Genomic DNA, 27,916 nt, shown 5'->3' with positions numbered 1-27,916 from the left:
CAACCCATAGGAAACCCTTACCCTAACCATAGAACCAAAACCAAACCCAACCCATAGGAACCCCTTACCCTAACCCCAACCCTAGAAATGAAAACCAAACCCTGAAACCCAACCCATAGGAACCCCTAACACTAGAACCAAAACCAAGCCCAAGCCATATGAACCCCTAACTCTAACCCAATCCCCAACAATCAGAGCCCCTAACCGTAGCACTAGAACAGAGAACCAAACCCTAGGATCATCCAGTTACTGTGTGACAAAAAATGTGCTACTGCCACTAAAGGAGAAACTTAGTTCAACGTTAGTCTGGAGCCCTGCGAGGTATTCCACATTTTATCTACGGTAAAAGTAGTGAAGGATGAATGGAGGGTTCGAGGCTAACTCTGAAGCTAGTCCAGAGCAGACTTCCCCCTGTGTGCACTTTTGATTGACAGCTTAAGGTCCCACTATTTTTGGTACAAGCAAATCATAAAGCAGTGGTACTATCAAGGTTGTTCACATTGTGTAACAACATCACACTCATTCAATATTCATCCAGCAATGTTCATCAGATCATCCACTTGGAGCTACAAGGTTAGTTGCGAACCAGTAAAACCAAACCTTATGTAGCTTTTAAGTAGCCAAGCGGGACACATTATGTAAACAGCATATCCTGCTGGTGCTCAATGTTGGGGACATATAGATTGGTGTACTTTGAATGACGAGAAGCTAGAGTACAAGTATCAAAATATAAACATCCAGCAACACATCACGTTACAAAAAAATAAGACAAATAGTGATCATTTGGTCTCAGTCACACCACCAGCAGTCACACCACCAGCAGAAGAACACAGTTCAAAGGGACACAAAGCATTTCTCTAAATCGGCTGATTCTTGACCCCATACTCAAACATCCCCCACCTTAACTCCAACAATTATACGTTGAAAACATTGCGGTAAACATGGCCGGACTTTTACCCACACCAACCACTTCAATGTCTATCTCCAAGGGACATTCTTAAAAACCCATTGAACAAAATAAATACTGCATTTTATACATTTAAAGATTTTTGGGAGCTTAATCTCTTTTTAGTTGAACATTTCAGATCTTGCTGTGAACTGCATGTGTGGGACTGACCAGAAAGGCCCTGTACGCTGCGTGGCTGTTCAGATCTCACTCTCGTAGGTGTGCATGTACGTCTTCAGCCACAGGATCTCGGGGTAGCTCTGGTTGGTCCGGCGGTAGAAGTCCAGCCCTGTCAGGAGCTCCACGTCTCGGACCCTGGCCGTATGCATCTTCATCAGCTCCTCGACCCACCGGGACTCGTCCTCAGAGCTCTGAGACAACCATGGAATTAAAAAAAAGGTCACTAGATCAATCAATCAGGATATTAAAATGTTTGTACCCTGGGATGTGAGGATGAACTGGAAAACACAATCTTCGGTGCTTGGATCAATCTACAACACCGTTTATTTTCTGATGATGAAGTTTCTGTTGATAAATCGACTGCTATATATAACTATTTATGTCTAAAGCACTACGATTGCTTTTATCTTTGTCAATTTAATGATTATAAAACAGCATTATAAAACAAACCTAAAAACGTCCACCTATTTTTTTCATGTAGTGCAGGATTTTCGCCTCAAGGTGGCAGCAAACTCCTTAAAAGATGGCGGCTACGCGTTAAAAGGAGACACCCGCTCTGTCATCGTCACTCACGTTGCAGGCCTCCTCGTTGTCCGGTCTGTGAGGCAGGACGAAGGCGAAGCTGCTCAGGGGCCCCGTGCAGACGTCTGCGGCCTGGGGGAAGTCTAGGCAGCTGGTCACCACCACAAAGTAGTGTGTGGGGATGGGCATCGTACCGCTCACATACCTGCACAAGCCCATTCAAGTCAGTGTTAGTGAGTAAGTCAGTAGCCGTGTGAACTCCTTAGGGTGTAGTTACAGTTTAAAAGGACATTTAAGGACACCCTCCTAAACCTTAGCCGACCAAAAAGCAAGGAAAAACTCAGAGAGAGGGATCCCTCCTTTCAGGTGTTGTTAGGACTGCAGTGGGTTTCATAATTAACAGAAATACACATAGTAACCAATATCTGTCATTAAATGTAGGTTTTTTTTATGTAACGGCCCCATACAATGTGGTATATAATGTTAATTTACTGAGAGAGAAGTAAACAAGAAAAGCTTTTAGTCTTCAGCAGTAAAATATGTTTACTTTTATCGCCATTCCTTTCCTGAACAATCTTTCCATCTCTGGTGAACTAACTGTCATCACCAACCGCTTGACCCCTGAAGTGCCGGGCATATCTGGCAGAACACTCACAATTGTTTACTAGAAAATGTAAAGGATGGCAATGGCATACATTGAATTATTATTGCTCGAAAAAATGTAGAACCCTTACTGTTTCATCTTCTCAGCAGAGTCCCTGACTCCGTCGTGGTCGTAGTCGAAGATGGGTCCGGCCACTACGTTCACCCCGTTCCTCTCCATGGCGTACCTCTTCACCAGAGCCCTCTGGAAGAAGCCCCAAACCTCTGAGGGAACCGGGGGGACGGAGAAATCATTAATAATTATAAAAATAATAGGATTATGTACCTTTACATAATTATTTTAGCTGGTATTTTTCTCTGTGTGTGTGTGTGTGTGTGTGTGTGTGTGTGTGTGTGTGTGTGTGTGTGTGTGTGTGTGTGTGTGTGTGTGTGTGTGTGTGAGAGAGAGTGATGTGTGGGCACAGCAGTGGGCTTACTTTTAAAAGCAGGATACATGGGAACTGTGTTGGTGATGAGGAGTGCTTCGTACTTCCCATCCATGGTTGAAGAGAGCTCTGTTAACGTGTTGAAGAGGATCAGAGGTGATCAAAAGAATTCAAAGAAACACCAAAAAGTAACGAAACAAATCCAAAAAAATCTATTTATGGTTGTGTTTTATGACACTGTTTATTTGTTAATTTATTAATTTATTTATTTGACAGGGTATTGTATTAAAAGTGTTGTTGCAGTACAGCTAGCTGAGGCCCAAGTCACATCACTGCAATAGCACAAGATTAAAAAATATGCAAGACAAAAAAAGAAGCAAAAGACCTGTTTTTAATATAAACAAAAAAACCTGTTGTTGGTGTGCAGTTAGTTGTCCCGAAATGAAAAAAGAATCAAATCCAACTTCATTCATATCAAAACTTTCACAATGTCTGCTGGAACACAAGAAGCTCCCATGAAGAGCGGCGGGGCGGTGGAGGACTCACGCGGGGGGTACAGGAAGGCGTAGGACATGTGTTTGTCTGCTCTGTAGTTGGTGCAGGACTGGCTGAAGGCGGGGGGCACGCGGCGGTCCGGTCTCACGCAGTTAGACAGGCTCTCGGGCAGGGGGTGCACCTCCACCTGGACCCACACACACACACACACACACACACACACACACAACCACACACACACACACACACACACACACACACACACACACACACACACACAAAATATTAGGTTGGATTTAGTCTTTTATCAGTGTGTGTGTGTGTGTGTGTGTGTGTGTGTGTGTGTGTGTGTGTGTGTGTGTGTGTGTGTGTGTTGCAGTGTAGGTGCATGTGTTTATACGTCCCTCTCTCCTTCTTTCTCCTTCTCTCTCTCCCCCCCCTCTCTCTCTCTCTCTCTCTCTCTCTCTATCCCCTTCTCTCTCTGTATCCCCCCCCTCTCTCTCTCTCTCTCTCTCTCTCTCTCTCTCTCTCTCTCTCTCTCTCTCTCTCTCTCTCTCTCTCTCGCTCTCTCTCTCTCTCTCTCTCTCTCTCTCTCTCTCTCTCTCTCTCTCTCTCTCTCTCTCTCTCTCTCTCTCTCTCTCTCTCCCTCTCTCTGTGCAGAGAGACAAAGGAGGTGATTGATATTTAAGGAGGTTCCGTCCAGGTTAAACTATCAGCAGGGGTGCATGTCCTGGGGCTGAGCTCCATCATTGCTGTGTAAATAACCTGCTGGTCATACCCCAGGGTGATGACATGTTGTGTTGAGTGAAAGCTAGAGGGGGGCTCAGAGCTGTCCACCTCTGTACATGCCTAGACCCTTGTTTTTATGCCTCAACCCCCGAGAGTTTGGTTGAGGTGTCCATTATTCAGTGTGTCTGAGTATGGAATCTCACACTCACTACCCACAAATAATTAGTATATTATGGTAGATTTGCCATTTCTAAGTAGCTTTAAGCTAGATTGTAAATGCTGAGAAATCCACTCGGCTCCTCCCCTTCCCCTTCCCTACTCTCTCTGAACGCTGGCCACCCTCAAAAAGTGAGTCTGGCTGAGAAAATAGAGAGATTTCTCTGCACTGCTGCAGAATCAGAGTTATTTACCTAGATCCCTGTAGCCTCAAAGTTAGCTTCTAAACGACAGCATGTGCTTAATAAAGAGCAGATTTCCCCCTCATTTGTTCGCATATTGTTCCTTGAATGTGAACTATTTGGCTGAGTACTCGTGAGACTCTCCTCTAGACATGTGTTGGGCCATAGAACTGCCTGGAGCAAGGTTTAGACATGATGGACTCCTTGTGTGTACAACCAGCAATAGTGAGATCCCCCTTTAATAGAACAACAGGACTAGCACAGCTGGTTCTGAGCTGACTGTTTCCACTGCAGGTCAACTCATCCATTCCAACAACTCCTGGTGGGAACCCCCCCCCCCCCCAACAGACCACACACAAATAAAGCATGTCATATACTTGCACTATATTAGACTGTTTGTTTAAATTTTTTCCTATTTAAAAATACAAAATGTACTGGTGCCCCCCCCAGCCCCCAAATGCGGCCTCGCCCCAGTCCGGGGGTACTATTGTCTCATGTCTCATGTCTGTAGGGGGCCAATGCCATCGCGATTAAAGGCGTGTGTATGTTTTGACTGAACCCACCTGCCGGCCCACGGTGAAGGCCGTCCAAAGGGGCATGGAGAGGGCCTCACTGTAGCCACTGATAAAGTCGCTGTGGTGGAGGACAGAGTACTTGGCGCGGAACATGACCGCGGGCCGTCCGTACGGCAGGTTTCTACTGTCTAGGATGGAACGGCACAGAACACAGGGCCCGGCATGTATCAAACACACTTCAGTGTTCACTCTTTCTGACGGTCAAGACGTGGAACACAAATCAACTGGGTTACATCCGCAGTCTCCGGGTGATTAAGGTAAAAAGAGAGGGGATCGTTTTTAAGCTTTTCATCCTTTTTTGATTCATTTTCGATTCGGTTTTTATATTATAAATATTCACATTGTTCACAATAACAATCAATGCAAAGGAAAAACAATATTATAATCAAGTTAGCATATTAGCATGTTTGTAATCAAACTGACCAATCAATGCCATTTTCTGCACGTTGCAGTGCAACAATTCATGCTTTGTTGTAATGCGTTTGCTGTTTAAAGATAACATGTCCTAAGCGTCGGAACTGACCATCAATAGCTTGCTTCAGTCGTTGGTTTAGCTCCTCCACTTTGTTCTGTAAGAGACAGAGCCAGAGTGACTCCAGGTTATAGCCTCTTACAAGGGTCACTTTCAAGCTTCTCTGTCCCCTACTTTTTACACGCAACTGCAAAAAGATTGGAGAGTCAGACAATCTTTTGCTAGGTATTTGCATTGGAAATCAGAAAACAAACAGTGCATTGCAGAACTGGTTTCAATTTACTTTCAATTTGATCAATATAGGAAAAAAAAAAAAGTTTTAATTGTTATTTGTTTCATTAATGATTGTTGTTGCAAATGATTGAAGTGAAAGTGAATTGAACCGGTCTGCAAATAAATGCATCAAGCATACATCTTTTAGAACAGTGAAAAAACAAGAGATTCTCATGAGGTTTTAGATGGACAAACTATCCACACTGTCAGTGTAGAGTTTGTTCATGTTACCTTATGATATTCTTTTACACAAAAATGCAGTTGATTTGATTATAGATCAATAATCAATAGAGCCATGCAATAGATTGTCCTATACACTAAAAAAGATTGCTCTGTAAAAAAGGGTTTTGATACTTAAACGGACTCAACGAAAGTCCATATTTAAGAGTTAGACATCAAATCAATTCAGTGCTTTTATTTTCCCACAAAGGAATGTGGGGGACTTTGTTAGAACCTAGGAAAATAAATACATGCACACTTTCAGGCTATTCATTGGCATGATCGAATAATCGAACTGGACCTCCCAAGCCACTGAAAATGCTGTTTTTCATTTGGTGGAACAACGTATTCCGTATTTCAGTGCAAACATTTTGTCATTAGCTAAAGTTAGCTAAATGTATTTGAAGAGTCACCTGTTCTTAGTAATGCTAAACGAAACAGCTCGGAGTATAATTTTGAAAGTCATAGCAAAATATTGTGAGGCGCTACTTTGACATACAGTATGTGCAAACTATGCATGTTTGAAATCCACACTTCTAAGTCAAATGAATGACACAAAATTGAAGTGACAGGAGGTGGAATGAAAAACCATTAATGGTCGTTACCACTCAAGAAATTGGCAAATATGTATGCATATAAAAATGAAAATATTTTACAGGTTGATAAACATCACTTTCCGTAGCCCAGGAAGCCGATATATTACTTCAAGACAAGCAACAGTAAATCCATGTTTTGCTTGTTTGAAAAGCTGAAACTGAACGAACCAGCTGGGTGCAATACATTAGTGCTCTGACCCTTTTACAACTGTAATGTGTTGAAGTCGTACAGCAACACATTATACACTTACATGATATACCCTTGTTTCTAGGCTACAGATATTGCAAAAAATATTGAGAAAGCCCACATATTATTGAATATTCACAGTTTTCCCAGAGTGGTCTGCAATCACATGAAAAAAAAAGAAAAAAAAGAAGCTACAATGATCAACGTTAGCATAACATCAACAAACACCACAGGCAACACTTTGAGGGCATGCTAACAGTTGGACCTCTGAAGACCAAAATATCAAATCGAATGTCTTTAGCAAGATTTAAAGGTGACATATTATACTACCAGGTGGGAGTGTGATGGTCACGCCCACCTGGACACGCCCACCTCTTCTGACGTCGCCCAACGGCTTGTAACGGCTAATCACACTCACACCTCGTTGCATAATATGGTCACCTTTAACTACTCTTTTTCTTTTACAACCTTATAACGACATGTTACAGTTTTGCGCGGTACGATATCGACCAACGTCTGGCATGGTGAACAGCAGTGCCCACCTGCATGGCCTCAAAGCGCTGTTGTCCGTGACGTTTGCTAGAACGCCCCGGGGCTGCCGCCGAGACATCGAGGCTGACCTTGTCGTCGCAGGCGCAGCCCAGGTCGTCTGTTACCGTGGGAACGGGGGCTGGCGGCGACGGCCTGGACACCTCCTCGGGCATGGCGGGCCTGAAGACCGGGCTCCTCAGCAGGTGGTTCAGGCTGCCGTGGGTCCCGTTGTTGGCGGCCGGCTTCAGACCCAGGAGGTCTGAGGACGGGGGGGGGGGGATAGTTAAAGGTGACGTGTTACACCACCAGGTGTGAGTGGGATGAGCCGTAACAAACCCTTTGGAAAATCTCTCTGCCTCTTTGGACAGTGGCCGCGTGGCCTAGATGTGTGCTGGATAGATCAATCTACCAGCCTACCCAGTGGACTGTAGCAAACGTTGCTCATCTATCCGTCATACATCTAGGTGGACACGCCCACTTGTGATGTCACAAAAAGCAGATTTTCAAAACGGCTTGTAACGGCTAATCACACTCATACCTGGTGGTATAATATGTCCCCTTTAATTAATGGTGTTGGTCGGAGATACACTGCGTATAACAACCAGAGTCCAGAATGTATTTTTAGAATTCTGTCTTTCTACCTGTCAGATTCGAATAATGTACCGGCTAAGCAATTGTTTTAAAATCGAACCCGAGGTGGTTGAATCTACACGCCATGGGCTGTTGTCAGGAGCTCATTTTGGACTTACTGGTCCCATGCTCACAGTCACATGAATCAAAGAAAGTGTTTGATGAAATGTTTTTTTAAATGTGTTGTTGTACAGTATTTAATTGAAGGCTGTGCCATAAACTGTATGAATAAATAACATGTCTTAAGCCATTATGTTGATTGACAATACAAGGGCCTTTGAACATGGGCACATTATTAGCACAATTTTTGTCTACAATTAAACTCAATGAACGCAGGAATTTTGCACTCAAGGTAGCATTTACAACCATGCACTCTCACCTTGTCTAACTTAGACAATAATAAACGAGAGGGAGTGCTGTTATACTGAATATCAGCATGGCTGGGATTCGGTCATAGATTTGATTCCGAAAAGTCAGAGTGTCGAAGATATTCACAGCTGAGCTAATATTCAGTATAACAGCACAACCTTTAGTGTTTTATGCAACGTTAAAAGCGCAATTTATTAACTAGCAGTAATAGTTACAGATGATGATTTGTTTGCTTATCTATGTCTATCTATTTGGCTCCAGCAGCACAAATAGTTCTGCAACTTCAGTAGGACAGAACTGTTGCCAAGCAACATACAAAAAGGCTCCTTCACATTTCCTTGCTATGTGGTGTAGCTCTACACCACATAGCAAGCTACTTGCAGGAAAATGTTACTGCCGGCCAGTTACTTTTTATCATGTACATTAATCAGTGTATTTCCATTTATTGCGTAGTGAGTGAAATACGAGTCTGTTGATAGTTACTTTTGGGGCATGTGTTTCCCATGAGCAAACGTTTTATGATCGTTAATGTAATTAACGGTTATTGGAAAACCTTATAAAGCAGAGTGAAAGAGGTTTATTTAAAAAGTGCCGTTACATTCTATCAGTGCTCTTGGATTGCTTCTTGTTCAATCAAACTACTTGGTCGGAACATAATGTAGTAAAAACGGTTTACAAGGAATAAAAGCGATGTCTTACCGCACATGACATTATAAAGCTCAATGTTTTCAAAGGGTGGCACTTTAGTCTTGAACCTAAAGGTAGGCCCGTACCCTAAGAACGTGGTCTGGACAAGAAAACCAGGGGAGAAAGCGTTAAAAGCACATAATACAGAAACCTTTGTGAAACATAATGTAAAACGGCAGAATAATATACGATAATAATCTGGCACCAGAGAGGGAACTGCAGGGCTGAATGACATTGGCTTTGTCCGAGGAAAAAAGTGAAAAAAAAAAAAGGTACCCGCGGCATTTATATACGACAGAAAAAGTGTTGCGGTTAGCAGGAAACACGTTATTCTCCCTGTGTCCGCAGCGTTTAAACTCACTCGCCGTCATCTACGGTTCTATTTGCGGCGCTGTGTCAGGACCGATCCTGAGTAAACGTCCTCACAGTGTGCTACAATTGGCCAGGACACATCGTGAGGACGTGGGAAACAAGGGGGACCTCCGTGTGGAGTGGGGGGTTCCCCGGCGCGGAGCTCACCTGCATGCTGGTGATCTTGTTGTCGTAGCCGTGGTCCCCTAAGAAGCCACAGTGCCTCTTTCCCTCCGGCCCTTTCCTGGAAGGCAAAGGGTCAAAGGTAAAAAGACGAGCCTTTCTCTTGCGTCTCCTCTAAATACCGCAAGCTGGATCAGTGGTTCCCAACTTCACCTTGATACTGAGAATCCAGCCAGAAACGACAAGGTTTGAAGAAAAGTTTGCATTATTTTCTAAATACTGTACAAAAAGACTCAAAAGTGAAGCTCTTTCTTGTGTTACAATAAAACGTTGCTTGTCTAGAAGCTCAAACAAGGACATTTACCCTGTGTGTGACTATGCTCACACGGAAGAGGTTTGCATACAGCAGGCGTCTTTAAGAGTACCTTCGTAACCGTGACGATTGTATGTCTCAATTTATACAATCTTAACTTTAGTTCGGTTCCATCACACTTGCCAATTGAACATGCTACACTAGAGAAAACGGACCCATGTTATGACATTTAACATTTTGAAGGTTCAATTGTGGTTTGTATACAGTGATGTTTACTATATGGCCAGCGAGGGAGAACCGCTCCTTTACACCAGTCTGTCTACTGGGCTCTCGAAGAAAAAATGCCTGGAGTGTCTATCAAAACACCACGTCAAGTGATGCACTGTGTTCATGCATATATCTGGATGTCTGTCCGTCTGTCTGTGAAGCCACAAGCACGCAGAGCATGCAGATCGCTAGCTGGAGCTCCAAGGAGCACAGACCGGCTGTTTCATTTGGGCTCAGCAGTTAGCTGCTGGAGGATTTACAGAAGCGTGTGTTAAGAGTGTGCATATCTGTGAGAGGGTTAACATTCCTACAGTGCTGCTCACTGCTTCAGTGTCAATCTATTTATCTCTGCTATACCTTAACCTTAAAGATGTCTTTCATTAAGAAGTGTGTGTGTGTGTGTGTGTGTGTGTGTGTGTGTGTGTGTGTGTGTGTGTGTGTGTGTGTGTGTGTGTGTGTGTGTGTGTGTGTGTGTGTGTGTGTGTGTGTGTGTGCGTATGTGTGTGTGTGTGTGTTTGAGTGTGTGGTATGGGTTTCTCACAGTTTACAGTTCTGACAAGCTCACACCTTTTAAGAGGGAGCCTGTTTTTTACCATAAACACACATGCACAAAACCACCCATAAACACACACACACACACACACACATCCGCCCACACACACATGTTGCCCCACTTAAGTTTGTTCTGAGTGTTGACTCTGATGACTTCATTGCCGGTTTTGCTTTGGAGACACTGCACAACGTCAAGGTTTAATGTCTATGTAGTGGTTAGCGTGACAGTTGAATTAACCTGACAAGTAGTGGTTTTCCCACATCTGTGATGAGATTGACCTGTTACCCTCGAAACTTGAAATTTGTAGACACAGCATTAAAAACAGCACACAGAATACTAGTGCTGGCACTACGACAGACAAATGTCCAAAGGGGGAACATAGGAGGATTATAGCCACCCTCAGACAAGAGGTGGTTTGGGTTTAGCTAGTCTGTCCTGTTATTGGTGTTGAGGTATATTGGATGTTATGACCGCTCACACAGATGTGTATGCATGAAACAATATGTAACAGTCCGCCTTAGCCCAAACCAAACCATCATCTTTGATTGTTTGAATAGCTGAAAGCAATATAAAATATAAAAAATATAATATATAATATAAAAAAATAAAAAATGTTTTGTTATCAGCGATAACAAGCGTGATACACAAATAATATGCAGTAATTACAAGTCCCTGCCCGGTATTTTTTGGGTAAAACATATGAAAGGGTCGGCTTAGCTCAGGTGGTAGAGCAGTTGCCTTGTAACTGAATGGTTGCTAGTTCGATCCCCAGCTCCTCCTAGCTGAGTGTTGATGTGTCCCTGAGCAAGACACTTAACCCTAACTGCTCCTGACGAGCTAGTTGTCGCCTTGCATGGTTGACTCTGCCGTCGGTGTGTCAATGTGTGTATTAACCGATGTAAGTCGCTTTGGATAAAAGCGTCTGCTAAATGCCCTAATTGTAATGAAAGGGACCAATGAAGTTTCGTTCATACTAACTTGTTGGTATCATTGGTGATAAATAAAAGCGTTTTCATTGAGGTGAATGCATGGAAACGTGACAGTACCTGGCCACATGCCACTTCCTCTCCACCAGAAGATGGATGTCTTCGATGCGGCGGTTGTTGGCGTAGTGCAGCCGTTTGGGAAGGTGCTGCTTCAAGTACGGCTTGAAGTGTTGCTCAGGTTTTTTACACTAAATAAGACAAATACCCTTTAGTTGGTTAGTGTGAGAAGTATTCTTTCAGGATAAGAGAAACGTACTATATGAATCGGGTCAACTTGCCAAAAAAAATGTCAACATTTAGAATCGACATACCGTTAGATTTGCAACGAGAGCCTTTGGGTCATCTGAAAATGAAAAACCATTATAGTATGACAAAGTTTTCCCAAAGCTTTACAATGATGAATATAATATTATAAATTTTCTATTTACAAATAGGTTCAGTATACTTATTTCCATTCCTCTATGTATTCCCTCTCTTCTCTCCTGTTCGACTTACATTTTGGATTGTTGGGATGCCTGGAGCGAATTCTGCCTAGCGACCCAGGGACAAGGATGATGTCATCAACGTTGGACATGTAGTTGCTGAGGAACTCTGTCCTCTCACAACTGGCATCCTCCATACCTGAGGGCAGATCAGAATAAATACTATAGTACCGTGCTAATTGGCAATACTCGTCCCTAGATAGGGCTTTCTAACCATAATAAAATATAGTTTGATACTATTTAATGTATCCAAAAAAAGCCATTAGAAAGAATAGAAGATGGCATTACATTACCATCTTATGTGGACCCAATAGACATGAGAGGAATTTACATTTCATACACAAATGTGTTTGTCCATTAAAAAAAAAAGTAATATTTTTTATTCTGCATGTCGTTTTCATGATCACTTTCTAATTCTCAACAAATTAGCACCCTTGAAGGAGTCTGCGGACCAGGGGTTTTGTGTGTGTGTGTGTACCGTGATCTCCCACCAGGATGACATTGACACAGCGATCGAGTCTCATCTGTTTCAGGCCATCCATCAGTTGGCCGACGATCCTGTCAATCACCCTCAGAGGGATGTTCACCTGGAGCCAATCACAGAGCACAGCTATAGTGCCCTGGCAGGAAGGATCGTATAACACTATAACTATTAATCCCAGATGGGGGTCACAGCATAAACTACAGAACAGTAATATTATTCAAAGATAGGTTCCAGAAAAATGTAACAAATAAACGAAAAAATATATACAGAAAATATGTCTTAATACACAATTTTGAGTATAGTAGTTTGTGTATTAAACAGTATATCATTGCATCAAATAAAGAATTTACCACATTAAGGACCATGGCCTAAGAGCCGAGATTTATTTTTGATATTTCACATCGTAAATCAAAAACTTGATTTGAAATTTGAGTTAATACGAAAGATTTCACTTCCGTCCAAGTACTAAATAACAATTTGCCTGTTTGGCTAACTCTGTCATGTTCCCAGCAATGTAATCAATGTGCCATTGAATATTTAAATAAAAAATAAAGAGTAAGAGAGTTCAGTTTTCATCTGGAGATGACGCAGAAACCCTTTTAGTGTCACGTCCACAGAATATCAGTAGAAATTAGTTTATGCTTGTTCCCGTCATGTGAAAATGGAGCTTCTGGTCTGTGTACTGTGTCACATGCTTTCCTGGGACCAGGCAAGTGGAAATCCCCTCTCTCACACACGTACACACATACACTCAAACACACACACACACACACACACACACACACACACACACACACACACACACACACACACACACACACACACACACACACACACACACACACACACACACACACACACACACACACACACATACATGTACTCATACACATGTACACACACACACACATACACATCTACACACACACACACACACACACACACACACACACACACACACACACACACACTCATACACACACACACACACACACACACATGTACACACACACATGTACTCATATACACACACTCACACACAAACATGTACTCATACACATGTACACACACACACACACATGTACTCATACACATGTACACGCACACACACACATGTACTCACACACACACACACACACACACACACACACACACACACACACACACACACACACACACACACACACACACACACACACACACACACACACACACACACACGTACACATCTACACACACACATACATGTACTCATACACATGTACACACACACACACACACACACACACACACACACACACACACACACACACACACACACACACACACACACACACACACACGTGCACATCCTCACTGGCTGGATATTAGATGTAAACCAGAGGAGTGCCGGTGCACTCACCTCTGGACTCAAGGGGCCAAATTTGTGTCCATACGCGTCCGACTGCTCCGAGTGCATGGCGTAGACGTAGGGCCTGAGACAGAACAGGGTTGGGAATACTGTCACACATGGTCGGGAATGTATTTAGTATCCGTGGTAGGAGAAGCAGCCGAAGTATGAGTAGTAGTAGTAGAATTAGTAAAGTAGTAGTAAGAAATTAGTAAAAGAAAAATGATGAAGTGAATATAAAGTATTAATAAGAAGTTAATAAGAGGCCGTTTTAGGGAAAGATACTTGTGAAAGTCGTTTGTTTAAGGGACTATGTGTGAGAATGAGAAATCCCTTCTCATTAGTGACCCCTTTGGCTGGTAAGTGAACTGTCCGCTCAAGCTCTGACTTTGAGATAACCGGAGCTCTGTGCTTTGTTGAAGTCCAACACGTCGTAGACCCTTTGCAAAGTAAGTGCCGTGAAAACGTAACTAGGCACGTTATCTTCTGAGAGCCATAACACGTTAGTGAGAAAGTGTGGGTTCTCTTCTGAACATATTGCACGTTAAAGTTATAAGTTGCCGAAAAAAGTACATACAGGCAGGAATACACTGGTTGGATTTGCGGGAACTTGTTATTTCTTCTTACAGTTATTTATTATTACTAACACTATTATTATTTTCAGAATATGCGTACATATCATGTACAGAAATAATTCCACTTCTTCACTGGCTCTAGGAGTACGGTCAAACTGTGCATTGCGCACATTCCCCACATGGCTGCTTTGTATATAATGGCCATGCTCCAGGTATAGGCACTGATGCTGAGTCAGATCTAAACAAACTGAGAGCACAGACGCAGAGCGATGTGATGTAGCTCACCTCTCGCCCTCGGGGAGATGCAGCCACTGCAGCATGGTCAGGATTCTCCGCTGGAGAGGAATCGCACTGAAATACACACACACACGCGCACACACACACACAGACACACAGATACACACCAATCAAATTGAAATCAATAAACGACTTGAAGTTTTAATTTGTAGCCCACATCCGTGAACATATGCATTCACTTTTCTCATACTTTTTATATTTATGTATAATAATTTATCTTGATTATAATCTATTGTCATCTATAGTAATCTGATCAAATCGATTTTTCCTTCAGTAGTAAGGCTGTGATAACTGGCGTACTATCTTGATCCTGTTCCTTAAAGAGTCCGATACACACACATACAAATAAAACAGTTCTGTGCATTCAACGACAAACTCGAAACCCCCCCAAGACACTCAATGGTTCAGATATTCTGACCTAAACCACGCTCTGCCTCGCTCCAAACCACCTGAAAGTCACAATACAGTTCCTCAGCAACACCAGAGAGAGAACCAGGGTGAACAGCTGTCAGCTCTCCTACTCTTGCTTGACGTGTTGAGGTACAATTACTGGGGGGGGGGGGGGGGGGGGGGGGGCGCAAAGCACACGGCCATGACAGGACGGACACAAAAATGCGGTTTCTGAATTTTCGCGTCCAAAATAGACCTATATGAAGCGAGCGAAGAAAGACTGTGTGCTTTGCCCTGTTAAAACAATATGATTCTTGGTAACGCTACAGATATGCAGGGTAATTCGCAACTCGCTGTGGTTTGGGCCTCCCACTCTCTGGGACGTTCACCACTGTGTGGGGTTCAGGCATTATGTTTTAAGTTACCTATTCCAAGACCGCTTTTATCTTGAGTCGAAATATAGATACATAGAGAGGTATTACTGACCATATTGCTTCTCATTGTCGTTGAAAATTGTCATTCAGGGACTTGATGACGGATGAATGAATGATGAATGAAAGAATGAATCCTCGTTTACTTTATGGGGGTCCCCGCTATTCTTCTGATCTCCATCACATTAGTTAATGATTGTATACAACCCGTTAATTACTCAACACTTTCCAATGTTGACACTGCTTCTTGATGAGTCTCTCTCTCTCTCTCTCTCTCTCTCGTCTGCAATGTGTGTGTGTATGTGTGTGTGTGTGTGTGTGTGTGTGTGTGTGTGTGTGTGTGTGTGTGTGTGTGTGTGTGTGTGTGTGTGTGTGTGTGTGTGTGTGTGTGTGTGTGGTTCTTGGGAGGGGGAAGGTGGTTGCAAAAGAGGGACTTTTGGGTCCCTGCCTGCAGCCTCTGCTCCCCATTACTGTAGCTCACCAACCATGTCTGGGGGGGCACTTTAACAGAGTATACGGAGTACCGCATGCACACAGACCCGCTCTGTCAGCCTGCAGCAAACACACAGCCACACAGGCACGCACACGCACGCACGCACGCACACCCACACACACACACACACTCACACCATCACGCAACCACACACACACACACACACACCCACCCTCTCACCCACACACACACACACACACACACACACACACACACGCACGCATTGGCACGCACACACACACTCATACCATCACGCAAGCATACACACACACACACACACACACACACACACACACACACACACACACACACACACACACACACACACACACACACACACACACACACACACACACACACACACACACACACACACACACACACACACACACGCACGCACTGGCACGCACACAAAGGCACAAATGTACTCAAATACAACTCAAATCGAATCATCCAAATGAAAACACTGTAATATGTCAAACTGCTTTACATGCATTCACGGGAAGACACCCACAGAGACACATGTGTGTGTGTTTGTGTAAGAGTCGTGGGGTTGCCAATGGCAACGGAGGCGCTCTAAAAGGGTGTCCCCCTGCGTCTCGGCAGCTCCGCTGGTCTGCGGCCCCGGCCGGCAGAGCGGCCCATTTGCACAAATTGCTGTAAAAACACCCCAACGCCATCCATCTCTAGGGACCCGCAATGCACACACACACACACACACACACACACACACACATACATAGACATCCCCTTACCTACCCACAGACACACACGCTCACTAACACAAACACACCTCTCCTTAACCACCCGCACACATGCAAAAACACACACACATCCCCATACCCACAACACACAAACACACACTCACACATCCCCCTACTCACCGACACACATACGTGAACAGACACGCACAAATGCACATGAACACACACACACAAATAAATACACGCAAACATCCCCCTCCCCCCCCCACACACACACAAGTCCCCCTACCCACCCACCCACTAACACACAAACACACACACACACGCACACACGCACACACACAGCACACACGTACACACACTATCAAAGCCTTCTCTGTGTCCACAAATGTGGGATCCTCAGTGTTCATAAGCTATACGTTTGGCAGGCGTCCGCTGCCTTGCATGGGCGGCAGGAACATGAACGGACATGTTCTGTTGACTTTGGAGGGCCTTCTCGCCACTAACTGAAACAAGTTAACGTCGCTAAATCGGTTTCTAGAACAATTGCCCCGCTGAGATCGATAGGATCATGAAGGAAGGGAGAAGGAATAAAGGGCGTTTGAGTTATAGTGTCTCGAAATTTGATATTTTTCCACATTTGAGCTAGTCAACTTGAATTAGAGAGTGAAGAACACTGCTCAACAACAGTTGAGATGTAGACATAATGTACGCATTTTCACAACACTGCTTTTTGTTCACTAGGGGAACGAAGCAGAAAGGCCGGGGAACAAGTGTTTGGACGTAACACTTCTGCTGATACGTGAGCTCCATATACATGGCCATGAAGCCAACAGGACGATGAGGACTTACATGGGCCAGAAGAAAGTGGCGGCCTTGAGGCCCTGCTTGATGGCTGTGATCCAGATCTAGGAGAACCAGGCGGGGAGAACAGGTCAGGGCCATGCTTCAGCAACACTCACATCACCGTGCAGCCAGGCACTGAACCTGTCATTCAAACTGTCCCCACTTTGCACCAGAGAAGCCTGTGTGACCCTGGGCAGAGCCAAAGCGTTCCACCACCAGGTTATCTCTATGTTAATCATATTGCACTGTGATCCTAGTGCAACTTCACCCTAGTGCAACTAACCCTAACCCTCGTGATGAGCAGAGGAAATAACTTGCATTTTAAAACCTCATTGACAGAATACTCCTAACCGTAACCCTTTACAATAAGGGTATATTAACAAACATTTGTAACATTAGTTAATGCAGTAATAGCCATTATTACACTGCAGGAGCATGGTTAATCGACATTAACACCTTTACCTTAGTTTAAATCCAATTCAAAACAACTTAAATCATCATCACACTAGGGGTGGTCTTACGAGAAGCTAATAGATGGTATGTACCATGATGCACCATGATGTACCATGATGCACCATGATGCACCATGATGCACCGTGATGCACCGTGATGCACCATGATGTACCATGATGCACCATGATGCACCATGGATTCCAACATGAGGATAGAATAACAAGGAAAACAAAGGTTAAGTAATATGAAAAGAGGGAGAATAGGAAGGGAGGAAAGAGGAAGGGGGGAACTCACGGGCTGCCCGCCCCACCAGCGATGGTTGAGTTTCTCTCTGCCCTTCAGGGTGAAGGTGGAATCGAACCCGGGGTCATGCATGGAGTTCCCAACGATCCCGTGAGACTCTGGGTAGAGGCCCTGCAAAACATTTAAACAATGATGGATCTAGTGATCTTTAAAGATCTCTAAATTAAGCAAATATTGCAGGAATCTGACATACGGTAATCGTTAACCCAACTATAATGATTGTGATGTTGTATGTGTGTGTTTGTGTGTGTGTGTGTGTGTGTGTGGGTGTGTGTGTTTGTATGCGTGCGTGTGTGTGTGTTTGTGTGTATATGTGTATGTATGTCTGTCTGTACGTTTGTCTGTAGGTGTTTGTGTGTGTGTGTGTGTGTGTGTGTGTGTTGGGGGGGTAAACATACCGTGGCCAGGGAATAAAGGTTGGGGAATGTTTTGGATGGATAAACCGGTCTCATGTAGGGTGCATGAGTACCACATGTTCCTAGGAGGGGGAAAAGGCAGCGGTTAGTTGTTTTAGTGAGATCATTCAGCATGGTCCAACCCTATAATGTGGGCAAGACGCCTAACCCTATCTGTTCCCGACGAGCTGGCTGTCGCCTTGCATGGTTGACTTGCTGTGTGAGTTTGTGTGTGAATGTCAGCATGAACCTTTTTTTGGACGCTTTGGATAAAAGCGTCTGCTAAATGCTCTAAATGTAAAAATTGTAATGTGCTTAAACAGTTAAGCTCCTTCAACTTGATCTATTGGAAAAATAGCAAGAAGAGTACGACACATTTTGGTAGGCAAAAAATTCCGTGCCAATCCTGGGAACCATGAAGTAAAAACAGGAGTCCCGATACGAGGCCAACGTACGCAGCTTCTCGATGTTGGGCATGACGCTGCCGCCGCGCTTCATGTAGGACGCCCTGAAGCCGTCCACCGACAGCATGATGAGGGGGGGACGCACAAACCTACACACACACACACACACACACACACACACACACACACACACACACACACACACACACACACACACACACACACACACACACACACACACACACACACACACACACACACACCAACACACATACACACACATATAAATACAAAAACACCAACATTAAATTACTTGAAGCAATTACTCAAGTTATTTCAGTCCAGCAATGAGCTTGAGTAATCGCTGAAATATGCTGGTGGAGGTGCTGGTGATGGCAAAGGATGTATGAAACATGACAACTATGAAGATGATGTTAACATAACCACAAAAAATATTTTGATTCGTCAGCTAAATGATTAATCTGGTATATAATCTCCTTTGTAGTATATTTATAATTTCCTCAAGCATTTTGTACCTTTCTAGAACATAAGGCCCTAAACAGGTTGTGGCCTGTGACTGATTTCAGCGGCCGATCTGACTTTGTGTTGTTCTGTGCATCTGACGATTGAACCATTGAACTTGAGAGAAGGCCCACTGGGGCTCCAGCGGCCTGCAGCATGGGCCCACGCTGGGCAGAGGGTCATGCGTGTTCCTCTTACCCAGCAGGGCACTCCGGGGCCCGGATCTCCTCACACTCCTCCTGCAGCCATGGTGTGTCTCCTGGGAGGGGAGGGGGAGGGGAGAGGGGAGAGGAGAGAGGAGAGAGGAGAGAGGGGAGAGGGGAGAGGGGAGAGGGGAGAGGGGAGAGGGGAGAGGGGGAGAGGGGTAGAGGGGGAGAGGGGAGAGGGAAGAGGGGAGAGGGGGAGAGGGGAGAGGGGAGAGGGGTAGAGGGGGAGAGGGTAGAGGGAAGAGGGGAGAGGGGAGAGGGGAGAGGGGAGAGGGAAGAGGGGAGAGGGGAGAGGGGAGAGGGGAGAGGGAAGAGGGGAGAGGGAAGAGGGGAGAGGGGAGAGGGGAGAGGGAAGAGGGGAGAGGGGGAGAGGGGAGAAGGGAGCAGGGTAGAGGGTAGAGGGGGAGAGGGGAGAGGGGAGAGGGGAGAGGGGAGAGGGGAGAGGGGAGAGGGGGAGAGGGGGAGAGGGGGAGAGGGAAGAGGGGTAGATGGGGCGAGGGGAGAGGGGAGAGGGGAGAGGGGAGAGGGGAGAGGGGAGAGGAGAGAGGGGAGAGGGGAGAGGGGGGAGGGGAAGGGGAGAGGGGAAAGGGGAGAGGGGAGAGGGGAGATGGGAGAGGAGAGAGGGGCGAGGGGAGAGGGGCGAGGGGAGAGGGGAAGGGGAGAGGGGGAGGGGAGAGGGGAGAGGGGAAAGGGGAGAGGGGCGAGGGGAGAGGGGCGAGGGGAGAGGGGAAGGGGAGAGGGGGAGGGGAGAGGGGGAGCAAGGGGAGGGAGCTGGTTAATAGATGACAGGTGTTTAATCGCAGAAAATAAGAAAACCGGCCGGTATGGTCAAACAACAATCCCGCTTTCTTTAACCGATATTTCACCCTAAAACTGGGATTTGGAGGGAGGGGCACACTCTGGCAGGATGCTGGCTTTGCATGGACATCCTTGGAGGTATAGTATGTCTGTTGAGGAGCGTAGCGGCTGGAATCATCGTGCGAGCAAATCGGCCGCATACCAGGCACACACGCGACCGATAGCGTGGGCTAACTTGGGGAAGGTCTTTTGGTTTTTAAATAATCCGTTTTCTCTCATAATGTTTGCTTAATTTAAATAACCTTGACTTACTCGTTAGGTATATACTAGTCTCAAAAATCAGGCTTTAGATTAACATCTAAAGTCTGACGGCAAACAAACTCAAATCATGTGTGAAGGGGGGGCATTTCTGTAGGCGCATATTTGTCTGGCTTGGAAACAAACTGTCCGGCGGAAGCATAACAAACGTGATACGGGAAGGGGATACAAAAACAAAAAGGTTGTGTCTGTCGACACTCGTTGTAGAAGAGCTAACAGGACCTGGGCGGTGTTTGGCTCAGGAGGTACAGCGGCTCGGCTGGTAACAGGAAGGTTGCTAGTTCGAACCCCGGCTCCTACTAGATGAGTCTAGGTGTCCCTAGGTGAGATCAACCAGCTCCCTCCCCTAGGGTGAGGAGAGCAAGGCACCTCACCCTAACTGCTCTAGACGAGCTAGCTGTTGCCTTGCATGGCTGACTCCGCCGACGCTGGGTGAACGATAAGCGATATTGTCAAGCGCTATGAGTGGCCACCGGTTAGAAAAGCACTTTATAACATTTACCTGTTGGCGTAACCCCGTCATGCCAATGTGTTCTGCCCTGATCGCAAGACTCTTCTACAGCGCTATTACCGTAGTGCTGTATGCCAGCCACACGCAAACTAATCTTTTCCTGTACCAGTGGGAAGACAAGCGAAAAACTTCCTGTCCGGACACCAACGTCCTCATACAAAGTGTCTGCAAAAGTTTGAAATCAAATCTGTGTAGTCGACTGGCCACGGTAAAAATACATTTCTTCAAATCTTCTTCTGAAACCTCCATCTTGCGACCCTCAATGAGTCACTCCCTGAATCCGTATGAAACTCTTGGTATAAAATAAGGAAACCCTGTGCAGTTTTCCACCCTAGAAGATTGGCTATTGCATTATCGAGTTTCTGAATCTGAGATTAGGTATATATAACTCCTTGCGACGCCTTGGAGAGGGAAGGTCAAATTCATTTTTACTGGAACCGACTGCTGTGTTGTTTGTTCTGAGCAAGCTCTTATTTTATTGGCCGGGGGACATTTCTTTCCAACAGGTAAAAGTAGAAACAGACCCAAAAAAGAAATGAACTGTATCCATTCAATAAAAAATAAATAAAAAATAAAAAGCGGGAAAAAGCGATAAAGCGATAATAAAAAGCGAAAGCTGCAAACCTCTACAGAGACTCTTGTAGTTGGTGCAGCAGTCTCCTCTGGCCAGGCAGTCCTCAGAACAATGGCAGGCGTGGAGGTCGTTGCGGGCCTCTCCACAGCGGTCCTTACTACACTCGTAGCCGCCCTCTGTACGGAGACAGCACAGAGAACGTCATCTGACTGGAAGTACACCGTTGCTCCCAGTTACTCCCACACACACCAACGCGTACAGACGTTTGGTCAAATTGTCGAATAATGTTCTGCTTCAATGCTAAGTTGTTTGACCATTGTCAACTCTCATGTGAAGCACGTTAGGCAAGTCATCTGAAGTTTTTCTAATCATTAATTAATTACATTGATAATTATCATTATTAATTAATTAATTTGATTTCCGATTTTGAATTTATGTAGTGAAATTCCTCAAAGGTAAACCTCGCCCCTAAATATGGCAGTGGCACTATTCAGCATGCTACTGTAGCTGCTATGTGCTACCTACACCACCTATTGCAGAAGGTGAGTCCAGCACCAAATGAGAAACAGCTTTGTGCTCAAGAACAATGCAGGAGGCTACGATTACTTGCTGTTTTATGCTTCTACAGACCACCTACTTGAAGGAGAGAGTCTGAATTAAAAACAGACCACCAACATGGGCCTGTGTGTGTGGCTGTCTAAATGTGTTTGTGTGTTTAGTTTGTGGGGGGGATAGCCGGCAGAACAGAGGAGTAGAATAAGTGATCAAAGAAAAAATTATTAATATCTATTGTGGCGATCTTTGGAAAATGTTTTGTGTACAACTAGCTGGATTTCTAGATAAACAAATGGCGCAACAATTCTTGCTGATAAAGGCCATTGATAATATGATTGGACTTTGAAGAAGGATCATGAAAGCCAACATTATTAAAAAAAGGTTACTGAATGTCAAAAGCATTTACCATTGACATACAATACATAGAAGTACAATACTGTAATAAGTTGATATCGAGAACTAAAACATTATCCAATGCCCCTAGGATTGATGCAAATCCCATGTGTTTGTGTACATGTGTTGTTGGTAGGTGTGTAGGTTTTAAATGGGTTTGCTGTGTTTTTTCTTGCATGTGTTTGCGCTGAATAAAAACTCTGAACGAACAGCCAACGGAGAGTAGGAGAGCGCCAGGCTACCCGTGCGGAGGCAGAGCCGGTCGAAGTCGGAGCAGCAGCTGCTGTAGGTCTTACACAGGTTGTCACATCGGCAGTAGGGCGGCTCCGTCTCGTGGAGCTCAAAGCACCGGCTCTTACAGGAGCCAGAGCCCGGCAGATAAGCAGACGCATAGCGAGCTGGTGGGCAGAGAGGGAGAACGGGAACACACACACACACACACACACACACACACACACACAGACACACACACACACACACACACACACACACACACACACACACACACACACACACACACACACACACACAGACACACACACACACACACACACACGGTATGTTACGATACAATATTATTATAACAATTACTACAACACTATCACTACTATTGATAAAGTAACTCTGATCTTAACTTCAGTTCACTTTAAAATGCTTTAGGTTCTAATAAGCAAAGCAGTTCTGAGGTTATAATATGTTTTTGAACAACAATGTCACCCAATCAGGATCAAATGACTGGAATACTGTATAGTTTTGAGGATGAACCATCAAGTCATTCCGTTTGGTTAGGGTTGGGGGGGGGGGGGGGGGGGTCGTGTGGGGGGACATACAGCGTCTTGACTGCAGGTGGGAGTTTGGGCATGTTGGGAGCGCACCGGATCGGCTGGGTGGATTGGGTCTGATTGCGGACACCTGCTCGCAATCGGACCAATCAGGGAGTGTGTATTTACGTGCCTGCTTATCTTGTAGTGAGAAGGGATTCGGGACTCGGGAGCAGAGAGACAAGGACTGGAGCACATGAACTACGTTGTGAGAAAGTCTCTGTAAACGCTCCCTGTGACCGCGGTGGTGGATTTATAATTTCTGGAGCGTCTTAATTCATGCAAATAAAAGACTTAAGTGTGCTTCCAAGCAACCCCGGTGTCCATTCGCTCATTGAACTTGTTACAGGGCGATACAAAAGCCATATAACTGTTGATGAACCATTTTAAAGAATCAACAGTTAGCAGTACTAAAGCTACTAGTTTGAATGATTTTTACTGAACCCAATTCAGTTACATGCTCAAATTAAAATGAGTCTGTATGTTGCTAGCGAGTCGACACTGTATGTTTCTAGGCAAGGTATAAACAGAATGTGCAGGTTTTTAAGAGGAGATTCCATTAGGGACAAATTGCAACAGTCATAACAAGATGTTCTTGTTAAAGATAGGTCTTATTAAAAGTGGAGTAGCCTATATCCTGTTTGAGGTCTCACTTACAAACTTCCGGCCCTAGAGTGCCTTTATAGTGTATTACCGATCCTGCTCATTAGCTAGTTCGGCTACATATGTAAGAAAAAAGCATAGATGAATTGTTACTCAAGCCAATCTAATATCGTCCCTGGCCTGGGGTGTAACTCTTTTGTCTTCTCGAAAAGTTAGAATGGACACAGCACATAGCTAAAAAAATATTTGCCCGCTTTTATAGTGTTATATGAGGCTAAACGCGAGTTCCTTCGTGTCAGCAGGGGTCATAGAATCTGGGGCCAACAAATGGGCCCCGAGTTCATATAAACTCAAGTTAGAGCCAGGCAAACATGCTCACTCACACTCTCTCTCGCTCTCTCTCTACGTCTCTCTCAAAAACACACACGGATCTCTCAATTGCCACCAAACAGGGACACAGTGATCTCTTGTGCCCACTAATACCCACCCACACACACACACACACACACCTATACAGTCTATGGCACACACGCAGACTGACACACTGACACACACTTGCCCAACAGACGTTGCTTACTCATGCCCTATGTGCTGGCAGGCCCTTCTGATAGAAAATAAGCCTGAAAGTAAATTATACGTTAGCTAGAGAAAATCCTGAGCTACACTGGTTGCCTATATGGAAAGTTAGCTTTCATTTAATTGCGCGTTGCCAGTGTTTAAGCTAACCACATCCAGGAGACTGGATCTGTGTCGCTCTGGGTTTGCCCGGGTGATTGATTGCCTCTGAAAGCCACACAGGTTTTGACAGTTTGTACACCGATAGAAACAAAAAATCTTCTATGAAATGCTTTTTTTTTTTTTTTGGGTCAACTGTTGTTTCGTAAGTTTGGCCTGCCCACGCCGAATGGCTTCAGGCTCGTCCTGCACAGCCAAGAAACATTCACACAAGTCCAAAACACACGGAACACACCGCCTCAGCTGAGCCTTTTGGGCACCGAAGGTGTTGCTTTAACTTGTATGTTGGATGTGATTTGATGCCACTAATGTGATATGTGAGGTTAATGCGGCCAAATGCAACAAAAAAAACTAAGACAACACATTTGAACAAACTTGCTTGTGAATGACCTTCTTCAATCAAAATGGATGCTTTTTATTTTGGTCTGACTTGTCAAAGGGTCTGAGAATGTGTAACTACTTACACTCAGTCCTGGGAGAGCCTCCCCCCTCTCCAGACCGTCTGGGCCGGTCGTAGACGAATCCCCCGCACAACTCACAGTTACACAGGGCGGACAGGACGCACAGCACCTGAAACGATACACACACACCTGCACATTACAACGCTTCGTTCAAAGTGCCAGCCTTCTCCTGTAGTGGCTGGTGAATGTCTCCCTAAATTGACTTTCTAATTAGTTTTTTGGTCCGATTGAATATAGATTTATATGTCAGTTTTAGACATAGATCTCACTTGAAAAAGAAACAAAGTTCCAGATGTTCAATATATCGCACAATTCAACCGCTGTTAAAGTAGTTAAAACTGAGGCCATTTGAATCACAAAGATGTCTTTCCAGCAGGAAACATATCAGTTTGCATTAAAACCTTGAATTAAGAGGTGTTACCTTCCTTTCTTACATATTGGGATTAATATTAGTTGACCTGGTGAGTTTTCCTGATCCAGATGTTCTGGACTTCTTAAAGTGAAGGAAAATACTATGTTTCAGCATGTCCCCACTGACTTTGTGAACTTCATGTAGGGCCTATATATTATACATTCCATATAAATAATATTAGCCAAAGAATGAGTTACTTTCCTTTTTATCTCTGCACCAGGATACTCATAGGGAGTGTTAACTATGTGCTATTACACATATCTAAATAATATTCAGGCCTATAGGAAAAGAAAAGATCCAACATTTCAAACAGTCACGTGCCTGTTTTTTTTCCATAAAATGGACTGATGAGGTCACCAACAAGGTGGGTCCATAGTGGCCGAAAACATGTTTCAAACTATAGGAGGCCAGTGCTACACAATTTTCCCCTTGCGTTTTCTCCATATATTGTTTTAAACAAACACATGTATTAACGTGTATTTGCTTGAGTTCAATCAACAACCGTATCTAGCGATGCATTACTCTTTAACTTATTGTATAGCTTATATTCCCACCTGCCCCCTCTGTAGCAAGACACATCAATATTTTCTCCTGAACCAAATACATATTGAGAGACAAATTATCTGATTTTGTAAAGGTTGGAAGGGTTTTAGCCTATATACAAAAGTGTTCTTAATCACACTAACAAAAGTTATGGCTGAAGTAAAAAACTGACGTAGAGTTGAATGGGAACATCCTCATAACCTTGGGCCCTTCTGAACCGAACACGCATAGGACTCCTTGTTTACATCTTGGTACACTCTCATCAGCGTCTCATCATGAAGATTTCCAAAGCCTCCATGCAAAGCACATTGTAAGGAGCTCAAAGGAACTCTTACAACTTGTTTATTTATCACTAGTATTGTCCTCCTTCTAACTGTTGAGAACAAATAATTAATTTAGATCACGGAGTTCAACATGAAAGTGACTCTCTCTAAGTATCATTTTCATCATTTAATATAATTTTCCTTTTGTACAAGAGTTCTGAAGAAACACTCGAGAAACCAATTCAGAAATGCACCACCTAATTTTGAATGTCTTGTTTATCTCTGATGGCACAGTCTTGGGAGCTACTTTAATTGCTTTTATAAGGACGCCACACAGAATGCATACACTTGACACTTCCAAAATACCTAATTGCAGGCTTAGTCCCAGGCCAGCCAGTATGCATTAAATATATGTAGTGCAGCACATGCCAAGGCTAGATACTCTGAACCCATCGAGAAAAAACAGAGACCGAAGTTTAGCAGAACCAGGTGACTTAAAACAACCATTTCCTTGTGCGACAAATATGCCAAAAACCGCAGGAAAGGGTCGAAAACCACGGGAGTAAAAGTGGATACCTACCCAACCCCAAGTATTTTCAAACTTTTTTTTAATTTACAGTCACCTGTCATCAGCCATTAGGACGTCAAGCCCTTTCGGTTCTCACAAAAAAACGTTCACTCGATTTTGAGGGAGGTGAACGGGGACATGGTCCATGCAAGAATAAACCCTTTGGCGTCTCATGTGATAAAGATAACCGCTCTGATAACAGTGCAAGTTATATCCCAATAACGAATATTTTAATCAAATAATTCTAGACTCAAACAACTTAGGAAGCCTTACCGTACCAGTTTATCCAACAACATGTTCAAGTGTCAGAGTACGGTCCTGTGCTGGAGGTGGGGGAAGGAGTGATGCTGAACGTCGAGACGCCAACCTCTAGTCGAGGGACCGGGGAGGGAGGAGACTGGGGGCGGGGCCAGGATGCGGACTGCCTTTTAATTGGTTGAAGGGCTTGAGGAGGACCGGGCCACTACTGTGATTGTTAAATATTTAAAATAAAATAAAAATGAAAAAATCGTTCAAATACATTTTAATTATCATAAATGAGTGGAAGCGAGATAGA

The 27,916-nt window shown here is 44.4% G+C and overlaps 1 protein-coding gene across 1 annotated transcript; it reads right to left on the bottom strand.

Annotated features, from left to right (window-relative positions):
- Nucleotides 1-154: 154 nt before the first annotated feature.
- Nucleotides 155-27,707, bottom strand: enpp2 (ectonucleotide pyrophosphatase/phosphodiesterase 2). Its single transcript, XM_056602958.1, has 25 exons — nucleotides 27,639-27,707; nucleotides 25,578-25,683; nucleotides 23,197-23,352; nucleotides 22,057-22,182; nucleotides 19,798-19,858; nucleotides 19,129-19,226; nucleotides 18,677-18,756; nucleotides 18,270-18,389; nucleotides 17,529-17,584; nucleotides 14,647-14,712; nucleotides 13,799-13,871; nucleotides 12,391-12,499; nucleotides 11,926-12,051; nucleotides 11,742-11,773; nucleotides 11,491-11,618; nucleotides 9,357-9,432; nucleotides 8,850-8,937; nucleotides 7,163-7,410; nucleotides 5,397-5,442; nucleotides 4,862-5,001; nucleotides 3,223-3,358; nucleotides 2,728-2,805; nucleotides 2,383-2,515; nucleotides 1,700-1,853; nucleotides 155-1,317 (listed from the first exon to the last, which is right to left on the bottom strand). The coding sequence occupies exons 1-25, from the start codon at nucleotides 27,654-27,656 to the stop codon at nucleotides 1,147-1,149; spliced, it is 2,625 nt and encodes an 874-aa protein (XP_056458933.1). The 5' UTR covers nucleotides 27,657-27,707; the 3' UTR covers nucleotides 155-1,146.
- Nucleotides 27,708-27,916: the final 209 nt, after the last annotated feature.

Source organism: Gadus chalcogrammus, chromosome 11 (assembly GCF_026213295.1).
Source record: "Gadus chalcogrammus isolate NIFS_2021 chromosome 11, NIFS_Gcha_1.0, whole genome shotgun sequence".
NCBI classification, from domain to species: domain Eukaryota; kingdom Metazoa; phylum Chordata; class Actinopteri; order Gadiformes; family Gadidae; genus Gadus; species Gadus chalcogrammus.
The sequence above is the reverse complement of the archived record's forward strand: the minus strand, read 5'-3'. Positions and strand labels throughout refer to the sequence as shown.

What these genes read in the sequence shown, in the direction of transcription:
- enpp2 (XM_056602958.1), bottom strand. An exon ending in CCGGCTCTGCCTCCGCACGG is followed by an intron (nt 22,183 to 23,196) that starts GTAGCCTGGCGC and finishes GTCTCCGTACAG; the next exon opens with AGGGCGGCTACGAGTGTAGT. An exon ending in ACTGAAGCAAGCTATTGATG is followed by an intron (nt 5,002 to 5,396) that starts GTCAGTTCCGAC and finishes GTTCCATCCTAG; the next exon opens with ACAGTAGAAACCTGCCGTAC.